Raw genomic sequence first — 22,737 nt, 5'->3', positions numbered from 1 at the left:
TCCATTCCAATAAGTCCAAAAGTCAAAATTTCACTGAAGAAAAATGTAATCACTTCTAAAATTCACAACAGGTTTTTATCTAACCAAAATATTCTATTTCAATCCATATTTGCTGGCTTTTTAGCTTTCTAGAAAATATTTTCACAGCCTTCTAAAAACTGTTTGCTTTCCTGCTCGCTGCACACAAAGGGAAGCACATACCTGTATTAACGGGGCAGTGTAGCAGCAATATAACAGCATTCATATGACCACATATTCACTAAAGAAAGCTGATTTAATTAAAATAGACAAACTCATTTTCTATGAATTTTTGGTGTATTTAAATTGATACTTTTTTATTATTCAGCTTCATTCGAAATCCTCAAAAGAACGTTTGAATGTAAAAACAAATGGCATTCGCAACAGCTCTAAATGCAACTAACCTTTTCTTTATTGACTAATTAGATAATTATTTTCATGATTAATTAATTAATTGATTAATCGATCCACAACCCAAGATGACGTCTTTTAACGTCATGTTTTGTCTTACTAACAGTGACAACCACAAATAAATTCAATGTACAACTGTATAAAACAGAAAATTCAGCAAATTCTCACCATGTTATTAGATAATGACTTTGTGTTTCTGCTTCAAAAATGACTCAGACTATAAATTAAATATAAATAGAGCAATTAACTGATCAACAAAAATAATTCTGAGCAATTTTGACAAACAGTTAATCATTAAAAGTATTTTTTTTTTATGCAAAAAAGTCAGAAAATGCTGTTTTTAGCTTCTCAAATATGAAAAGTTTCCTGTTTTTTTTTATCAAATCAAATTGAGTAGCTTTGGGTTTTGTACTGAAAAAACACGACATTTAAAGACATCACCTTGGACATTTCTCACTGTTTTGACATTTTATGGACCAAACAGTTTTTTCAAGAAAATAAAGAGCAGATTTATAATTTTTTACAGGACTTATAATTCATCAAGCAGAAATGCCAACACCTGCTAGTTCCAGCTTCTCCATTATAAGGGTACGTGCTTTTCTGTTTTTGTCATTTTGTCGTAAATTCAATATTGAAAGAAGACATCACCTTGGACTCTGGGAATCACTGAATCTTAAAAGAATTCACAAATGAACTGATAATGAAATCATCTTTGGTTGAAGCCATGTCTGATGAAATAAGTCAACTTATTCCAACACAGACGTCAGTCACGGTCGCGGCTTCACACCGAGGTGTGTTAGTATAATGCACTTCAGCACAAACACACAGAGAGCCAGGGTCATCACATGTAGAAACAGCTACTTACACATATCTCAACATCTTACAATAATGGGATCTGGGCCTTCAGTGCTTAAGTAGTCCTACACTTGAGACAGACCAGCTGCCATTTTGTTGTATGGGGGAATGACTCAGCATCAGTTGTGTCTCTGAGGTTCAGGAGCCCGAGCTGCCGTCGCCTCTCTTCCTCCCCAGCTACACGGCTTTGGATTGTCTTTGACAAATTCATTCTGCCGCTGCACGGCTCTTTAACAGACATGACTGGAGCATGAACATCTGCACACCCAACTGCAATCATCTGAGTGGCAGGGAGTGGTCTTAAGAGGCCCTGTCCTTCACAGCTTTGGAACAGTAAACCTATTTCACTGGAGTGCTTTTAGAGCTGACTCCAGCCCTGCACCTCCACAATCGGCACGTAACACTCACTGCAGGGGTGACAAAGGTGCATCTCTTATCGGCACAGAAAGCCCATTGTCCAACCAGGGAAATACAGAAAGCAATTAACGCGGCACCAGAATAATAATGCGAGCTCATTACCTATTATCAAAGCCAGTGAATTAGCTCACTGTCTACAGCGGCAGAGTGTGAAATCCTCTAGCTCGATTATTTACGCTTTTTAATTGCTAGAGCTTGTCTGACTAAGAGATTTCACTTTTATGCGCATAAAAAAGGTAACAACTTTGAACTAATGAAACATAGATGATAGATTAAAGGAGAGGAACTCTTTGAAAACATTAGCATGAAATGCATTTGATTTGTGAAAGTAGGTTATACACAGAAAGCTCAGTCTACTTTGCTCATAACCCGCTTGTCAAGTGCTCTTTGTTTATCAGTCAATCAGATTACAAGCAAAAATGCATTTTGTTCTGCAGGGACTCACAGGCTTTTGGAAAGCTGTGCTCTATCCACCACTACGTATTCTATCATACAAATTCCCCATCATTATGACAAATGAACCTCAAATCCAACAGATTTACTGAGGACTTGGGCTGCCTGCAACCTCCTCCACTCCTCTGATGAAACACAGCCAACATGAGAAAACATTTCAAACATGACAAGACGCACAAAACTTTCATGTAATTTGAAAAATATAAAGCAACAAGGATAGTGTATCAATCCCGATTTAACCATTAAATGAATGCAGTAACATCTCTTTACATCCTCTAATGAAATATTTAAGACATGAACTCAGACTTGGCTTCTGAATATGAAATGAGTTGTTTTCTATAATGTTCTGGCAAAAGTCCATGAAAATACTATACAGTATAGATCTGCACTATAGGCTAGTCAAGCCTGTTGAATACCTGCTCACTTCTCTGTAAACCTAATTAGTGCCTAAAGACTCTCTATAGCCCCAGCTGTTAAGAACAAACCAACATTAGGAAAATCGTTCTGATTGTTTCTTGATAAATGAAGCTTAGGCTCTTTATTAGATTTCCACTTGATGCTCCCGCGAGGCCACTCACCTTGTTGGCTGAAGGACTGCTCAAAAACAGACTTGTAAAGGCTGCGGAAGGAGGCACTGAGATCTTCAAATTCAGAGAACAGGAGCTGTTTGTCCCTGTCTGGCATGTTGTACTGGGACTGCGGGGGCTGCTGGAGGCTCATAGACTGGGACACGGGCTCTGGGTGACTGGTCACCTGGAGACATGGAGGAGAGAAAAAGATTTAGATTTTCAAACGGCAAAATAAGACCATGTTTAATGTTTAATATATGATAGATTTTTGTGAGAGTACACTAGCTACAGCTCCGCTACATCTGCACCACACTACAAGGACTACTAATGCTAAAAGGAGCGCACTATAATGTTCAAACTGGGGCTGGGCGATATGACTTATGAATAATATCAATATTTTTTACATAATCCACAACATGTACCTCAATATTTATTTTTTTTCCACATTTTCTCTCAAATAATACAACTTTTTGATTTAGCCGTTTGATGTATATGCTTTTATTTTGAAATTCCACATCAAAATGTCCTGCTATTGTCTGAGGTGATCTGCTATAATTTTGAAGTCAGACTGGTTTTTAGAAATCTATGTGTTATTATCAAGTTTAACTAATTATTCACACAATTGACATTATGTTTTTTTTCTCTAAAATACAGTTTGGGGATGGTGGTTATTATTACTTTCAATTTTCAGTAATTGTATGTATTTAATATAGAAAGTTGTAGTGGAATATATTGAATATATTCAATTTATTGCTCACCCCTAGTTGAAACATACACATCAATAAAATACATACACTTCAAAAGGTAGCGATGCTCATCTGGTCACGGAGCCGCAAAAGTAGAAAACAGAAAACCTCTAGAATATTTAATGCAAAGTTTAGGGTTTATGTAAATGTACGCAGCAAACAGAATAAAACATAAGGGTGGTGTGAGCCTTCTGAGGAGCCACTGTCTTAATGTTGTCTGTCTGAAGAGGTGTCAGTCACACAGCATGTAAAGAACAATTACAGACTGCAATAATCTGGGTCAGTGCTTACCGCCTTGGCTCACATAACATTAAGAGACCAACTCAAATGGACACAAACCCAATACTCCTGTGGCCGAGCAAAATGTATTTAAAACAAAATCAATACCAATACCATGTACCAATAAGCAGCCATTTTATCCATGTATTTGTGTGGGCAGTCAATGTTAAGAACTGCCCCGAGGTGTGAGACAGGAAGCTGCGCTCCCTGCAGCAACGAGTTTGTCTACGAGATTCATCACAGCAAGGGCAGCGATGCAAAACCATCAATATTTCACAAAGCAGGACCTGACCTGTGTCAACTGTGGGGCTAGCATTACAAGAGAGGTCACGTCCAATTTTTGATCATAACATCTTCCTCCTCCAAGATGTGGGCAGGCTGCTGAAGTGCACGACTCACAGTCTGGCTTGGGTAAGAGTGAAGAGGTGATAATAAAGCCAGAGTGTTTACTGTGAGCTGCTGCTTTGGCTGAGAGAGAGAGAGAGAGAGAGCACATCCATCAGGCTGAGCCGATCGATGCCCAGTGCCTGAAGCAGGGAGCACTCTAGGATGCAGGAGGACCACACCAAAGAGGGGGCATCTCTGGTGGGAGGACATCAGAGGAAGCGCTTTTCTTTGTCTGGCTTCCAGGAGTGTGCACATTTTTCTCTGTTTCCCTTAACCCCCTTCCTGATGTTGTACTCTAGCGCATGTCCACCCTGAACCTCGGTCTATTACGGTCCACGGCTGGCTCCTCTGAAGAGGGCCTCCTGGGGATTTCTGATCAGATGAAATATGGGATACAGTACACTATGCAAGTCTGGCGGTGTTTCATTTTCATTCATTTAGCGACTGAGGCTCCCCCGCAGCTTGAAAAATGTGGATAAAATGCGAATTTATCACTTGGCCTAAACAAATCGTCTGCAACAATACATTTATACAAATATCTTGTTACAAATATCCAACTAAGAGACGTTCATGAGCTGCAACATCGACAAGCAGGATTGCCAGCAATCTTTAAAGGGAGCATATTAGTATGGCGTACCTTTGCAAAGGTAGTTCTCAAGTGGTGGGTGTAGATACACAGTGTGTTCTAATGAGCCTGCATAGCTGGTTGAATCAAATGTTTTCTAATCACGTAAGCCCACAAAAACTTGGTTGTCTAATATCAGTTTGTGGGTTTGCTCGCACTCAAGATACCTAAATGTACATGCACAAGCACTGAAAAGGTGATTTCTTTTTCAACAATATGTCCCATTTAAGAAGCGGACATAATACTGACAACGGTATATTAGCAGAAAAGGTAGCCAAATGCTACAACACGACCTTATTTGACTGTACAACACCAACACAATCTTCACATTTCTCCACTTAATTTGCACTAAGTTGTATATAGTATATTATTATTATTATTGTATATTTTGTATATTGTTAAATGTCTTTTCTTAGATTGTTTATTTTTTATCTTTATCTTAAAAATTATGTGAAACTTTGCGGCTGTAACAAAGAAATTTCCCCACTGTGGGATTAATAAAGTCAAATCTGAATCTTATTTGTTTGGCCAATATCAGATTACAGTGTGAAAAAAGAATAATATCAAATGTGCAGCTAGCTGACATACAGGAGTACACATGGAAGCCATTGATGTCAGCCTTTATGTTTTCATTTATAACTTCATGTGTGGTGGAAGCCAGTGAATTTGTGAGGAGATTATAACTTGGACAAGGAGAAAGAGAGCCAGATTTTTAAATTATGGATTTTTGGGGAGCAAAAGCTGCTACTTCTGTAAGAAGATGTGTGTGTGTGTGTGTGTGTGTGTGTGTGTGTGTGTGTGTGTGTGTGTGTGTGTGTGGATGCAGAGTCGAAGTCAGGAGTGGTAGGATCGTGACGTGAATAGCTTCATTGAAACTGGGCTGGGATCGGGTCATAGTTAGATAAGCGGTAACTAGGGTTGCAAAGGGGCGGAAAATTTCCGGTAAATTTCCATGGGAAGTTAAGCTTGGGAATTTTGGAAATATTCCATATTGGAAGCTTTCCATGGGAATAATGGGAATTATGGGAATTTAGGAGAAATAATTGGGAATATATTATATACAAGCATAAATATAAGCAGAAGTCATAAGAAAACATCCATACAAAATGTTTTCAACAGATATTTCAACAGATTTATTTGTAAGTAGAGTAGAACACGTTCTAATTACTTGTTTCATGGATGAACAAAAACAGGAGTGTTGGGTTCAATATCACCCATCCCCTAACCCCACTCATTCAAAATTCCCATAAATTCCTGTTAATTCCCATTAATTCCCGTTAATTCCCTTAAATTCCCATGGAAAGTTTCCGTCTTTGAAAATTCTGGGAATTTTGCAACCCTAGCGGTAACAGATAAAGAATGAGTGAAGATTCCATGTATTTTGTGCTGTTCACACTTAAAAAAAATATAAAAAAAACAGATCTGAATCACATAAGAGCAAAAAACAAAAGCCATAGTTGGCTTGATTTAGCCTGCAGTCTGAAGGCAGCCATTGTACCAGTGCAAAATGTAGATTGATGAATGAATGACAACCCCCCACGCTGCTGTGCAGAGCCATCCTTGGTCTTACCGGTGTATAGCTGTGCACGCTGCCCACACTGTTGAGATTGACAGAGGCCAGACTCTGATCAGACAGGCTGTTGTTAAGGCTGCTTCTTGGACTATCGCTCCCTTCCTGGTCTGTGTTGTACAACGCCACCTGAAACACAGACATGTACATTAGCTCATTCTCTCACCGACAGATACAACAGTGTCATCCCCACTTGTGCTGATGGTAGATCATCCCTCTGAGATAATGTTAATCTAAGTTAAACAATGTAATTTAGTATGGAAATGTAAAGGCTGAGCATGTGTGTGTGCTACATGCAATGACATGTCATAATAGCAGAGTAGGGCTGGGCGATATGGCCTTAAAAGAATATCACGATATTGCAGGCTATTTTTGCGATAATATTCTTGACTATTAGGAAATACTTAAAAAGATATAGAAAATATGTTTTTTTCTTAGTCTGTATAAATAATTAAAAATCTAAAATGTAGTTTGAAGTGCAAATCTCAACAGTTGCCAAATACAACATTTTTTACTCTTGACTGAAAAAAAAACATTTAGGGGTTCCGGGGGCATATTTTAATGAAATTTTGTAAAAGGAGAATAAAGGTTCTTGTATGTTTTATTGAAGGCATTTTATTTTGACAGTCTTCTTGTAAATTATGTGATGGATTCTCTTAACACACTGTGCTCTTATTTTGAAAGCTGCATGTGTTTAGCGACAGGGAGTAAGTAGCTTTTTGTGATTAAAACAACTTTAACCACTATATCAAGAAGTAGGAACGTTGCCAATATCATGATATGCATTATTTTAACCATAAAAAAAAATACCGATATTATTGTGAACAATACGATATGGCACACCCCTATAGCAGAGTAGTTGCTCTACACTTTATTGTGTGTGTGTGTGTGTGTGTGTGTGTGTGTGTGTGTGTGGGAGACACAGGGTGCTGCTGTTCAACACCCACCACAGTCACTAAGGGGTTCAGGCTGAACACGTAAAGGGGTCTGGAGACAGCTGAGACATTCCTATCACTAAAGGTCACACTACTGGCAATGTCAGCCACATCTGCTCACCGAGCACAAATCCGTTTGGGACAACTAACAAAGGATTTCAGTGCAGCAGAGACGCTGACCTTTCAATATAGCAGCAAAACTAGCCGAGGCACTTCAGGACGACAATCTTAATTATCGTCTAACAAGGTTTAGCCCTCCCACCCCTCCCAAATAAAGTGCACCGTCAGACAATTAAGACAATAGTAAGAAGAACGATGCCGATAATGAATATAATGATACCCACAGAGAATAGTCCATGTGTTGAGTTTCGTGTTGTGAGAAAGGAATGGCAGTAATGCACTGATGGTGTTGCAGTGGAAGAGGGCCTGGCATTCGAAGACTGGTGTGTGTGCGTGTATTTGTGCGTGTCCGTCCATGACTGAGTGCAGCATGGTGGCTTCTGCTCATCACTGTGAGTGGAACAGAGTGGGCTCTATGCTCAGCACAATGAGACAGCAGTGGCAGCAGCCTTCAGGCAGGCAGATTGGCCCGGCCCTGCCCAGCGCCCTGCCTCTCAGCAGCAGCAGTGGACTGAAGCCTCTTGTCTTTCTGCTGAGGCGCAGCGAGCTACCACAGAGGCCACAAGGAGGCAAGGAAACCCGGGCAGACCCTGACTGCCTTCTCTGCTCTGACTGATTGGCCCGCTGACTAACATGCTGGTACGACTCCAGGACGCACACATGCGGAGTGAGAGCGTCAGATCATATTAAGCTTTTAATATGAAGCTTGGCTCCTGAGCTGGGAGAATAAGATAGAAATACTGCAATTTAAAAAATGGGAAGAAAAAAAAAAAAAAAGAACGCAAATGCTGAATCCAGGCAACACTGTACAAGAAGAGGGGTGAGGCTGAGGGAGAGGAGAACGGGGGGGTAGTAAGAGAAGCTCATTAGGCAACTCGCCTTCCTCCACTCAGTGTGGGCTTGGCTCCAGTGTTCATTAGCGTGAAGGGGAACTCAATGAGCAGCTAAGACTGAAGGCTTAAGCACGTCCACAAAATCAGCCCTACAATGCTAATCAAAAACAGCGCGCCACAGAAATATAAATGTTATGTGTAATGAAGTCATAAAACAGGCTTTTAGCCTTAAGTCTCTCACCGCAATCTATTTTTACTCTACTCACCCATAAAGTGTGATGATTTTAAAACCTCACTGCTCTGTGGTTTACGCAGACCCCACAGTCCCCCGAGTGAAGACGCACACTCAAGCGCGCACCGTCACAGACGAACACCCAGTCGCATCTCACCAAAATATGTAGAAGCAAACATTTGACACACACACACTTCCACAGCTACAAATGTGCACAAAAGGTAGGATAACCCAAACACACACACAGAAACACACAGACAGAGGCAGGCATGCTGATACAGGCAGGAGCGCCTCCACAGTAAATACTGTGTACAGTGTTAGCTAGCAGGCAAGCGAGTCAGAGTTCTATTCTTAGCAGTGAATTAAGTAAAAAGCCAGAGGTGTCTTTTACATGGGGGCCTAATCTGGAGCATGAGACATGGATTATGAAATCAAAGCAAGATTGGCCCAGGTGTCTCCAACAATGCCAGCTAGTGTTCAGCACAATCCCTGCATGCAGGATTGAACAGACAGGGAGAGGCAGAGGAAGAGAGAAGGAAGGGATGAGAGCGAGAGAGTGAGACAGAGAAAAAAAAAAAAGAAGCCAGACTATTCATCAGCAAATACACTTCCAACAATCCCTCTCTTTCCCTTCATCATCACACTTCAGAGCCAGACTTTTATCACGTTCACGCCAATGTTTAGGGCTGCCTCAGAACACAACCTTTGGGGGGGGGTGGGGAGAATGAAAAATGAAAAAGTGTATGTGAGAAAGACACACGAAAATGAGGGTGGGGGCAATCTTGTGGGGAATGTCTGACAGAAGAGAAAGAAAAGAGAAAAGAGATTCCTGCTGGTTCAGTAGTTGTCCTGCTAGCGTCTCCCATTGGTCTATCTGAGAAGGCGGGAATGAGGGAGAGAGACTGGAATAGAAAGGGAGAGAGAGAAAACCAGAGAGGGAATTCCTGTGGCTTGGCACACTGCACCGAAAGAGGCGTGGCCTGTCGTGTGTTTACAGTGTAAGACAGTGAGAAACAAGCTCTCTCCGAGGACTTAGGGCCTCAGATCTGTTGCTATTCCACTTTGTCTACTGTTAACTTCAGCACCGTAACAGTTTTTCGTCACAACCAAGTGAACAAAAAGGAGACAAATCATAATTTCTTTTCATCAACTCTTGGAATCACACAGTAGTCGTGTGTTGTGCTGTTTTAATGTTTTCTGCTTGTTGCTCTTGTTGAGTTATTTGACTGGAGGTATTTGATGGCAGGAGTCCAAACTCTAAGCTGTCAGCTCTCTACATTAGGGCCTCATTATGCAGTCACCGCTAGTGGAGACTGGTGCTGCTGTGGCAAGTGCTTGTTTGTAGCAATCACAGAGGAAAAAGGGGTCATCTTCCCCCACACTTAGGCCCATGAATCTGTCTGCTACAGCAACTTGAAAAACTACACGTCCTCTATAGAAACAGCCCCTAGCTAATAGTCACTGACAAACTGTCAAAACAAGCTGAAACACTCTGTAACATATTCTACATACATGTACACACAGGTTTTTAACAAACTGACATATGTTGAGACTTTCGAGCCCCCATCTCTCTTACACACATAGACACACACAACACACACACCGCTCTTTCCTATGAACACTTGTGTTCACATTAGACAGGTTTTTTGTGATGCTTGAAGCAAATGAATAAGCGACTCTTGTAGGCTTTTTAAAAGTACACCTGAGAGCTGCCCCCACTGGGCCCAGAGGATGAGAGCTTAAGGTTAAAAAGCCTATTTAAATTTCAGAGTGAGCGGCACACTCACAGCTAACAGCTAGCAGTCCCTGTAGCTTTGCTCTGTGATGTACAAGTGGATCCAAGCTTTTACACATAGAAAAAAAAAGAAAAAGTAAAGAAAAACCACTAAAGAGAGCAGAAGGAAGCAGCAGCAGGGGTGGTCACCTGTAGTGTGGCAGCATAATGTGGTCACAGAATGAGAAACACGACTCTGGGCGTCAACCTCCACTACAGGTGCGAATACAGAAACCCCATGCAGCGCAGGGTGTATCCTATTGCAAGGCTGCACGGGACTGTGTAAGGTCTATCATGTTGCAAAGTGCTGAGTATCAGTGTGAGCATCATATTTCCGTGCTGAAGATAACAAGAGCCCGCTGCCTGTTGTTGTAGAGGAAAAAAAGGTGCTGCAGTGCAGATAGTTGTGTATTTTGGTGTGGGTTGCATTGCAGAGAAGCTTTAGGCATATGAGCATGTGCGTGTGTGTGTGTTTGTGTATCTCCCCTCCACTAGAGTGCTCCTCTCTCTGTGGGGAATAGTGCTGTAGGTGGTTGGAGAAGTGGGTGGGGTCAGGGTGCAGCCGTGTAGCCAGGTGTGTGTTGGAGCTGGAGGCTGGATGGCTGGCTGTAGTACCTTGTTAGTCACAGTGTTGATTGCCAGTGTTGGAGAGGCACTTCCAGAGATCATACACTCCATCCCCAAAGACTCCGACTCCAGGCTGTACGGCGTAGAAGCCTGTGGGGGTTGGGGGCGGGGTGTGGAGGCAGACAAAAAAAATAATAATAATAAAAATTCAACACTGTCTAATTATCAAAACACATGAGATCCCACGGCAGGCTTGCAAGCTGTATTATGTTTGTGACAAATCTAAGGCGCAGACCACCTGCACCATAAACCAGAACTGTTGCCATTTGACAGAGCTACACCTTTATTTAGGTCACATTTGAACAGTGCTTTCTGAGACGATGGAGACAGACCCCCCCACCCCACCCCAACCGAACACACACACACATGCATGCCCTTGTCTTGCTGTATAGGCGCACTGTTGTGAGAGATAACTCTGCCATGCCTGTCTCACAAAACTGCTTACTGTAAGAGGATTGGCTGCCAACAATACCATTTTTAATTCATGATAAACATAAATGAGATTTCACAAACTCTCAATTTCAATGTCTGAGACTCTTAATGGAATGCCTTGTAGGCAGACAGTGTCTAGAGGCGGGTGGGGTGTGTGTGTGTGTGTTGGGGGGGGGGGGGGTGAGCACAGCGCATGTGTCCTAACACACTCTTCACTTGGTGCGCTCTTTTGTGTCATGCTCAAATGAACAGAACTGCATCAGGAAAGCTTTCGCTGAAAAGGTTTGTAGAGCTGCATAATAAAAACAATGTTATTTTTCCTGTGCCTTTAAATTAGTTGTATGTAAAATCTGATACCAGCACAGAGACGCAGTTTGCTGAATGAATGTGATAGTATTTTCATGCTGCAGGGCGACTACATGGACAGCATGTAAGGTTTTATGCATGTCGGTGTGGTAGAGACAATGGCGCGTGCTAGCGTGTGCATGCATGAGTTTCCCCTCGCCGGCCAGGCAGGATCCTCCCTTTCTCGTCGCCTCTGGTCAACCACATTGTGTGGAAGGAGGAGACGAGAGCTGGCTGTGTGGGGATGCCCCAGGGCCAGGTCAATCTGAGCGGCTCACTAAAACCTTTACAGCTGGACGTAACACTGGACGAACCTCATCCATAATTAAAGACAAAAGCTCCCGCTCAGAATAGCCGGTGCACACAGCTCTGCATTAATTGATGTTTGTTAAAAAAAGTGAGTGCAGAATGTAATGTATGTAATGGCTGCCTCGGGCATAGTTTATTAATAAGGACCCCACTTCATGACAAGCTAGCGAAGCAGCATGGAGAGGCAGTTACATAAAGTCTGGATATGAACTCCTACTGAGTGAGTGTGTGTGTGTGTGTGTGTGTGTGTGTGCGTGTGGTAGAGAAAGAGTGGGAGAGAAAGGAGGGCAAAAGGAAAGGAAATGTGAGGCATAAGTAGAGACACAGAGGCGCAGATAAATTCTGAACCAAGAGGAGATGGAGGCAGAAGCTTTAGCAGAGAAGCAGCATATGTAGAGAAATGTGTTTTCTTGGAAATATGGAGTTTTTGTCAGCAGACTCACCCGCTCTCCAGACCGCGGCCTCTTCTTTGGCCGTGTAGGCAAGGCGTCCTCCTTTGGGTTGGTGTCGATGGCCCAGTAAGAGCCCTGCAGACGGAAGAAAGAGTGAGCTGATAAAACATAACATGTTGCCTTTTCATGTGATGTTTGCACTTGACTGAGACATTTTCTCTCTGACATGAGAGCACACAAGCGTAGGATCTTTCTTTGGTAGATTATTTAAAAAAATCAGAGGCCTCATCTGCTCCGCTAAAGTCTGTCCTATCAGCCGAAGCCTTTATTTGAGTTGATAGCTGCAAGTTTGTGCGGCGTGTGGGTGGGCTTTGTTAGTCAGAAAGGCTTGGCTTTTCCTCCTCTGCGGCTGCTTCTCAATGAGAGGCTGGTGAGGGCAGCTGGTGGTGGGGAAATGCTAAGCCTTTTCTGAAGCTGTACTTCCTCAGCCTCAGGTACTGAGTCAGAGCACTGTTGCCAAGGATGAAGGCTCGGCAGTCTCAGCCCAGGAATCGAGGCAGCGCTAGCCCTGCCTGTGTTGCTTTTTCTTCTGAGGTCTGAGCAAGGCTAATCAAGAAGAGAACAGTTGGGGCTGGCTCTGGGGCTGCAGCTAGAAATTCCACAACCAGGCTGCATTATTTATCTTTGCATTCGGCCCCATTTAATTTATTTTTCAATGGTTTTCTTCCTCGAAGCCAACAGGAACGCTGCTCACAGTACAGATTTTTACCCTAAGGCCCTGCAAGTTCTGAATTTATTTTTAATATTTCATATGACCCCCGATAAAATCTCAATTGTCCAGAGAAAGTGAGATCAGGACCTTTAAAATTACTTCCTTAGCAGAGAGAATAATTGTGATTTCCATGAGAAATTCTCTGAACAACAGGACAGACCGTAGAACAAGCTGGATCTCAAGTATCTATACAATATCCGCTGCATAATGGCCTGCTCTTGTTAAAGCCAGCAAATCTGTTATTTTCACAGCTCACATACACCACTGCGATTGTTAAAATGAAAAGCCAAGCTTGGCCTATATTTGTCAGGGGGTTAAAATTATAAGTTTTAATATGTGCGAAGCTTTGGGGTCAATTAACATTTTCCTCAGAGGGAAGAATAATTCACAGCACAATCAACCAAAGATGAAGAAACATTTCATATTGATGTAGGCTACAGTAAAAGGCAGCAGAAACCTCATTACCCACCCCATGTTTTTACAAGAAGCTTCACAGAAGAATGTCTGTAAAGGTGAGCAAAAGGTGTCTCTACATGTGATCAGGCTGTGTTGAAATGAAGGGGTTAAATGCAGATGTTTTAAAATTAGGAGTCACAGAAACAAAGCCAGGCTTGGTGGTGTTTCTTTTAATTAGGGGGGGAAGAAAACATTAAGTTAACTCTCATGGGAGGGGAGTTTCTGCATTTCCCTACACCCACCCCAAGAGAGTTGGCAGGAAAAAAGAAAAACATATAAAGAGTCATTAAATTATTCACAAATATACTGCAAAATACTGTAGCAATGCCAAGCGAAGTGTGCCCGTGGAGTCTGGGGCAAAGCCACAATATCCTCTGCAGTCATAAAACAAAGGCTGCTGTAAAGATTGTTGCTTTTTTAAAACACATCCTGATAGCAGATGTACTCTACCTGCTCTCTTCCCGTAAATGATACAGCTCATTTTCATATATCAACATAAATTGTGTCATCTAGTTCCCCTTTTTTTTTTAGTCTAAATATAGGAAGGGCGAACACAACAAGTACACCGGTTATCCTGGCAACTCCAGGCCCAGATATAAGACCAATTAAAATAAAGATTATTAACGGTAGCCTTCACAGACTGCATTTCTACCTCCGAGGTAGACCGGGTGTGTGTGTATGTACAATACCAACTGTCATCTCTTACACCATCTCAGAGAGAGAGAGAGTCAGACAGAGAGCGACATGACTCTCCTATCTCATCCAACCAGCAGTTCTCATATTCCTGCCACATTACAATATTGATGCAACATATCAAGAGCGGCTAGCGCCTCTTTGAAGTTGTCTTCGGGGGGGAAGGGAGTGAGGAAAATTCCAAATTAAACATTAAGGATGCGAGCATGTTGGCCATGCATTTGGAATGGGATCCATACAGCAATAGATTATTTTGTATTTAGTGGAGCAGCTCCCAGGAGTGTCAATATCAGAGGATTACAGCAAAACATGAAATTAGCATTCAGTCCCCATCCTCTACACAGCTAGGCGTAGCTCTTCATGCATGTGTCGGTGTGTGTGTATGTGTGTGTATGTGTGTGTGTAATTATTTGTGCGGCTCCCTAAGCATATGTAGCATATGCTCTGACAGTGTCGGGATGAAATCTGGGTTAGGCTTCATATGGTTAGACCTATGCACACCATCAGGCTAAACATAGGCCCATAGGCTCCTTCATCATGGAGCACTCAGTGGACCAGGGGAAGCTACTTATCAGGTTAATGTCGCTACAGATTGTGAAGTAAATCGGGCTGAAAAAGCAACTGTAGGTAGTCCTACTGAGATTCAAATGTCAAATTAACATGGTGAACTATACATCCCTTTACAGAGAAGAAAAACGGGAGCCGAGTCGAGAGCAAATGAGGTCTGATTTTTCCTGCAGAGGAGGTTCAAGTTCACCTTGAGTAAATACTTCAGGGATGCAATATTCTGGAATTGACCTGACTTCTACCCTGTTATGGCCCCATCTCTACCAGTCTTTTTCCCCCCCTCATCACTCACATCTGCTGTTTGTGCTGGTCCAACAAGCTAGTCTCGCCTTACATTTGAAATGCAATTCTGTGGGGGTGGGAGGTTCATAATAGATTACGAGCATGCCATGCATTTCCAGACTGTCAGAGTCCTGGCAGCCATTCAAAGGTAACATTTTTCTATCAGAGATAGCATGATACACACTGAAAAAATGTTGTAACAGAGAGTTCTGCCAGCTGAGACACTAAACTAAAGATACTCTTCTATTGTGTGTTTTTTCCTCATTAGGGGTGTCACCAGTAATACCAATACCAGTCGCATTATACGATTCTCAATAACATCTTCGATACCACATTAAAAACCAACAAAAACACAAAACAACTACCATTTAATTAGTCATCCAGGTATTTTATACAGTCTCTGGTTATCAGGAGAAAATCACAGCACCTTAGTCACATTCGTAACTCTCAGTTACATGTCGGTTTCTCTCGCCTCCATTATCTCTTCCTTATTTTTTTTTAACTCTGTTCGGGTTAGAGGAGAAGGGGGATTGGGGATTGAGGACTCGGCAGTCTCATTACCAGTATTAGCTGAGCTGTTTCAACAAACGTGAATACAGGATGAAATTCAACTGTGGTGTTTAGCTCCGTACAGGGACACTGAGCATCTCCAGTTCATTACAGTACGGAAAAAAAACGTGCACCCTCACATGATCAGGATGTAGGCATTGACTTGGTACTGGAATATTGGTTTTGGTTCCTGTGACATTCCTATACATAGCTGAATGTATTCTTTTCAGTTTATATTATTTAAAAAAATCATGTTTAAAAGTCTCACCTTTCCGGGGTCATCTTTGGAGCGAGGCACTTTGAGAAAACACTTGTTCAATGACAGATTGTGCCGTAATTGAGTTCTGTAGGGGGAAACAGACAGAGAGAGAAAGGTGGCGAGGTGAGTGTACACATCACAAATCAGATTACACAAACACGTCTGTACTACTTGAGTAGAGACCATCACTGCGCAGCAGCAACAAGAGCATACAACTTGTTTGGCATGTATCATGTAGGTTTAGTCACAGCTCCTGTCATCAAGGTCAGCTCCTTTCCGTGGATGCGTGAGATCTGGGCCTGCGCCCGTGGTCCAGATTTCACTCAACACAGAAATACAAGAGCTTCAATCTGTGTACAAAGCCACCAGGAAGCAATATCTTTCATCAATGTCCAACAAACTGCATTCTGGTTGCACAACATATCGAATTCCTCCGGTGCCAAAAAATAGGGAGCCAGAAGGGAATCACCACGACTGGGATGGTTGGCTGATACCAGGGCCTGATATTAATTAATGCTTCAGCGAGCTGCCTGTGGGGGGCAGAGAAATAAATTATGTAGATCATTCTGAAAGTTAACTCATTACAGTGTTACAAGCTACTCCACCGCGGGTGAAGAGGGAGGTTCATCCAGCTGCCTGATTTGGGAGGGCGAAGGTGGGCTGAAGTAGCCACAAGGGCTGGAGAGCGATGCTCCAGGCCTGGGGTTAACCAGCTCCAGCAAGGCCTCAGAACCAGCTGGAGGCAGGCCAGCTGAGGGCTTTCAAGAGCCAGTGGATGCACACGTTTCTCCACTCCACTTTATGGAGTGGTATTGACAGAGTGGCCCACACTAAAAAGCTGTAGGATTCTCTGATGAGTTTAACGGGATGCAGAAGATAAGGAGAGAGAGAGAGAGAAGAGAGAGATGAGAGAGAGAGAGATGAGAGAGAGAAGAGAGAGGAAGAGAGAGAGAGAAGAAGCGAGAGAGAGAAGAGAGAGAGAGAGAGAAGAGATGAGAGAGAGAGATGAGAGAGAGAGAGAGAGAGAGAGGGAGAGACAGAGAGAGAGAGAGAGAGAGAGAGAGAGGGAGAGACAGAGAGAGAGAGAGAGCGAGAGAGACCCCCAAGTGCAAAAGATGGGAGCTGCTTATTCAACAGTATGGGCAATTATACCACAGGAGGGATGATAATGACAGCCTCGTGATGTAATGCTGTCAATCTCTCTGGGTAAATCACTCTGAAATGCCAATGCAATCCAGAACAAGTCTAACACTGTTCTCCAACAAAAAATATAGAGGGGGGAACTGGCGCCATCGTCAAAACAATTCTGTTCTTGTGCCAGAAGGGAATATTTTCTGAAAGTGAAACTCAACCCAAAAATCTATCTTTGAGTATCAAACAGTCATCGCCCGTAGGCTTGAAAGAACGTCGTAAAAAAGTCTGCAGTTTGTGCTCCTTCTCAAAGAGAATTCATGTTACAATGGATCTCTCCCGAAATTTGTTCAGCCTGCAGGGCAGCGAAGGGAAACAGCTCCTTCAAAGAACCGCTAAACTCCAGCTGTAATGACAAGTTGACTAATTGATTAGTCGAGTGACAGAAAAACAACCATTTTTGTTTATTGATGAATCGACTACACTTTTCATGCTCCTCTCAAAATATTTATATAATTTTTCTGCTTTTCTCTCTATTTATTTATATCATACTAAATTGAATATCTTTGGGGTTTGGACTGACAAAATCAATTTGAGCCAATTAATCGTTAATGAAAAGTTGAAGCTCAACTCTAAAACATGGCTAAACCCCACACTCTGGCACACACACACTGCTCTGAACGTCCTTTAGTTGTTTGTTTAATAGGGTTGCACTTGAGATGTACAATGACATCTCACTCTTGCTCCCATCAAGGTTGAATTGATTCTAAGAAATTTCCTGCAAGTCTCTTTGGATAAAAGTATTTACAAAAATGAAGGTAATGCAAAAATTACACGTTTTCAGAGTGGAAGAAAAATGTCCAATGAAACCTTTTTAGCACATCTGAATTGTAATTACTACTCTGCTGTACCTCTGTATGCTCAACAAAGAAAGTTTGGCTAAAAAAGCTTCCTTCAGGTAATAATATTGCCTGTCCTCAAATTACAAAAGTCTTTTCTTAGTAGCATAAATATCCTTATTTTTCTGTGTTTGTAACCAACTAAGCATGAGAATGGAAGACATTTTCACACTTTTTGTCACACTGAGATTGTAATCTAATATAACTGACATTAATTCAAGATATCCAAAGCTCCTATTGTCTCTGAAGGAGCATAATGCTAAATGCTAAATCCACCTTTTAAGACTGCAGGGCTGAGTGGTTAATAGTCAAAAGATTTTGGGTGGAGTATCACCCAAATACCTGAGCTGGGGAAATTGAATCCATGCAGACAAACACAAGAGCACAAAATACAATAGTCAGGGGGTAACGAGAGACACAGATTCTCCGATACAAGCAGGCTGTTGTACGCCTACACACAAGATCATCAGGGATCAAAATTAAATTAACACAGAACAGAAGATTCTCACATATAAAATGTGTGTAGTCTATCTTACTAGCAATCATTTTTATTGTCAGTAAATATGTCAATTAATTTTTCAATTAACTGACTAATCATTTAGAAATGACAATCACAAGTTCTGAGAGCCCAAAATGATGTATTTCACTATCTGAACCCTAGATATCTCATTTTAAATTATGTAAAACACAGGAAAAAAAGTAAATCTTCACATTCACCTTGTGTGAAACTGTAATGATTAATGATTAAGCAACTAATGCCTTTTCTGTTGACTAAATGATCCATTGGCCAACTGTTTCAGCTCTGGTTTATTATTTTAAGTGTAACCACAGGCACACAAAACGCTACTGACCATTTCTGCCTCCATTACCCACCAGGACACATTCATGGAAAGGTCTCAAACCACAATATATTTTGGTCACACTGCTATTGGAGCTTCAAAAAGACATACGGAAGCACTCAAGCTTGCACTGCAATCAAAACTCTATGTGGTCTGAATGTAATCCAGTCACACGATAGCCACTTTCCCACCAAGTGAGAATATGCAATGCTGTGACGCAGAACATGCTAATCAGTATAATCAGATATGCACATAGACTTGACGGATGTATTAAAATGCTATGAGACAGCCAATGTAATGGTGATGTGGTGGCCTTGGTCCTGGTCAGCGGGGAGTACTATGTGAGAGAACAGGAACTTTAGGGGTGGGCTTTGCAAATATGATGATTGCTGGCTGATAAACATGTGGGTGGTTGACGTGAACTCAAATTCAAAGTGAAAAAAAGAATAATTCAAAAATATATGTCAAATGACATACAAATATATTCCCTTATATGTGAATAATTCAAAACTGAATGTGTCCATTTCTAATTCTTCATACATTTAGCATATTATTAACTTTTTGGTGTGGTAGTCCTAAAATGTGTCCACCGGTGCAACAAAATAAAGAATGTCATTATTTAATTCAGAGAATGTTGGACAGATAAGCCCAAGGCATATTAGTTATGGATAGTTTTATCAATTTACATCATTTTCAATGATCAATCAATGTAAATTGATAAAAATATTCAGATCAATACTTAAACTGCGTTGTACCAAAGCACTACCTTAAGAAGACCAGTTCCAACACTGCATGGAAATAGTAATATTATGAAAATATTTGAGACAGAAGTGATCTTGTGTGCCGTCCACCTGCTCCAGAGATGTCTTCTGTCCTTCCTGATTCTGGAAGGACCCCTCTCAGTAATGGGGTGGTCACATTAATGCCTGTTTTATATCTACATCATGGCGTTGCTCCAGGAGGACACCAGTTTTGCGGACAAAATGTAATCTGTCATAATAACTCTACATAGGGACCTTAACACTTATATCCTCTAGATTCATTAAGTAAACACTCGTATGACATGCATTCAAGTATTTTAATGTATTTAGATTAATTTTTCATTAAATTACAGTTGTTTTAAGATAAGTAATGCTACCTAGGACAGTTGCACCGGTGGACAAATGTCATGTTCAAAACAGAATATTTGCATAGTTGAAGAACGATACTCATTGTTTGCAGATGGATTAGATGTAGAAGAATGAACTGCATATTAAAACATTCATTTTAATGAAATATTATCAAATCTTAGTAATATTTGTCACTGGGAACACAAAAATTGAGCTTCACGTCAACCACCCATGTACAGTGTGGCTGCTTTAACTGGAGTACCACTTTATAAATAAAACAAGGAAATACTCTAGTATCGATTAAGGACCGTTTCAAGATATCAGAAGGTGTTTCTATTTGTTTGATAACATTGAAGGCCTAGGTGGACTTTGCTGCCGGCTTCGGATTCATTTTAAAAAGAGAAATAGAAAGAGATCACACGAGCAAGCCGAGAGCACAGCGAGCGAGCAGCCCGGCACCCGGAACTGCAGGCTGCAGAGACTCGTCTATCGAGCTGAGAGACACCATTGCGGTGCTGTGAGAAAGCTGCTGGATGTTGTTTTTTGATTGTTTCATAACAGTTATATTCTAAAGCACAAGTAAATAGCCATCAAACACTTAACAGATGATTTACTGTGAAGACAGACTGTTTCTTTTATTTTCCTCCTCTGCATTTCCTTCATTACATCTAACATGCATCAGTAAAATTAAATGCAGCAGTAGGCTAAATGTCATCGCAGTGAGACAAAACCCAACGTATATTTTTCAGATGACAAAAAGTATGTTTTTAGATTAAATGAGCAGGCCCAATGAACTACAAGCTGCAGAGACCACAGGCAGCCCTCTTCCCAAGTCATGTTGCTTTTTCATGACAGTAGATTACTTGCCTAATCTTTGTGAAACTTAAACAACAACGGGCTGAAGGAATCAATAATTACTTTGAGAAGTAGTCCTGGTGCTAAAATTACCAGGAACTTCTGGTGGAAAAGCAGCTTTACCGGTTTACCCCGATATCGAGTACACATAAACATGAGAGATCCTGCCCACTCTGAAGCTCATAGAGTATCAGGGGTGTCAAACTCAAATACACAATGGGCCAAAATTTAAAACTTGAATAAAATCGCGGGCCAACATTGAACAAATAAACCTTTTAATATATACCAAACATGTTTTGCTTTAACATTGAATATGGAACCAGCAACGCTTATAAACATACAATATATAACTAAATAGTGCAGACATGCAAATCAAATTTCAAATAAAAAACACATCTGTCATGAATTTATTAAATAAAAATTAAATAAAAATCGTATGCCTCTTTTCTATTTGCATCCTTCTGATTTAAAATATCAAAATAAACTTTTTCAACAGGTTAATAAATTCTGCCTTTCTTTTCGGGAATTTTTGGGAAGGGGTAGCTCGGAGACAGCTCTAGCTTGAGGTTGCTATGACGACTGTCACAGAGGAGCGCATTTCTGGGTCCTGTCCTGATTGACGCGCCAAAACAACAGCAGGGCATTGTGGGATTTGTAGTATTAGCGGTAAATGCGCCGTATGATACCGGCAGGTCAGCTTTTATAGTACAATAATAAGATAATAATTTGGTATTGCCTCGCGGGCCAAATAAAATTACACTGCGGGCCAAATTTGGCCCGTGGGCCAGAGTTTGACACCCCTGGAGTAGATGCTCTTCTTTGTCCGAGGCCCAGTCCGACTATTTCACACAGGCTGCAGTGACAGCACCATTACAAAGGCCTTGTCCTTTCAGCCACACTCTTTTCCTTGCCTTGTCATAGTTTGACTTTAGTTCAGATTAATAAACCAATGTGAAAGCAGACTGTGGTCATGCATAGTGGATGGTGACAAACAGATACGAGCCTCTCAATTTAGCCATCTACAATGCCACTTTAAAAACCCTGAGACATGTCCAACAGGGGAGCATCGGAGCAGGAGGTAGTGTGATGCAAGCTGTACAATGCCATACACACTTAAGTACTTAAAACCATTTTCCCTTCACAGCCTGCGAGAGTGTTTGCCACTTGATGCCTTGCGGACAGAAGCAGCTGAACTTGCACAGAGAGGTGGCTCTATCCATTAAGGACCTTCTGCTGGGCCTAAATCATTGATACAGTCAAGCAGCCAAAGGCCTGCTGCTACATTAGAAGTTTACTTTTTAATGAACTCTGCCTGCCTGCTCTCTTCTCCTCCTGACAGGCCCTGCGCCGGCGACGTCCCATATTGTGTTAGACAAACTCTTTCCACTACTTCAGACACATTGTGGCATGAAACTAACAGGCTGTGGGTCATTTGTAGGCTAAAAGATGAACCAGAACAAAAGGGGGACTTTAAAATATTACAAAGGCAGCAGGGGGAAGAAAAAGAAAACATGGCGACAGCGACAGTTGCTGCGTTTGATAGATCACAGCGTACTTGCTGAGTAGGAGGGAAAGAGAAGAGCAAGACGACGATAGGCTGATGAAAAATTAAGGCCAATTACTGCTGCGCATATAAACAATATGTCAGCATTTGAGCAGCAGCTCCTTAGATTTACAACCAAAGCTTTGCGTGAGTATTTGCTTTAAGACAGTAGGCGATAAGTTGTGTATTAGAGTATAAGTGGATCAACAGTACAGAGGAAAGTGAAGTAGGTGGAAGAGGTCAGAGGGTGTGAACAGTGATACACAAAGTGAGTCAGACAGAGCTCACTGCAGGGGTCCTGCCCAAGTGCTGCCCAGCATCTACCTGCAACCCCCACAGAGCACTTCATATCCAACCTCAGCATAAGCCTTTGTGTGCGTTGGTGTGTGTCTGTGTGTGTGTGTGTATGTGGGATGCCTCCTACACACCTAAAAAAACACGCGCACACACTGGT

At 41.7% G+C, this 22,737-nt stretch overlaps 1 protein-coding gene across 1 annotated transcript in view; it reads right to left on the bottom strand.

The window, feature by feature from the left end:
• The window catches only part of foxj3 (forkhead box J3), a 33,515-nt gene extending 13,122 nt beyond the window's left edge, over positions 1–20,393 (bottom strand). The window contains exons 1-7 of the mRNA XM_059328871.1: positions 20,307–20,393; positions 16,508–16,665; positions 15,917–15,992; positions 12,381–12,464; positions 10,840–10,941; positions 6,331–6,459; positions 2,733–2,907 (exon numbers count right to left, since the gene is read on the bottom strand). Coding sequence (XP_059184854.1) covers positions 2,733–2,907; positions 6,331–6,459; positions 10,840–10,941; positions 12,381–12,464; positions 15,917–15,992; positions 16,508–16,665; positions 20,307–20,393 — 811 coding nt within the window. The remainder of the gene's footprint in view (positions 1–2,732; positions 2,908–6,330; positions 6,460–10,839; positions 10,942–12,380; positions 12,465–15,916; positions 15,993–16,507; positions 16,666–20,306) is intronic.
• Between the last annotated feature and the right edge of the window lie 2,344 nt (positions 20,394–22,737).

This window comes from Centropristis striata, chromosome 3, assembly GCF_030273125.1.
Source record: "Centropristis striata isolate RG_2023a ecotype Rhode Island chromosome 3, C.striata_1.0, whole genome shotgun sequence".
Lineage (NCBI taxonomy): Eukaryota > Metazoa > Chordata > Actinopteri > Perciformes > Serranidae > Centropristis > Centropristis striata.
The sequence above is the reverse complement of the archived record's forward strand: the minus strand, read 5'-3'. Positions and strand labels throughout refer to the sequence as shown.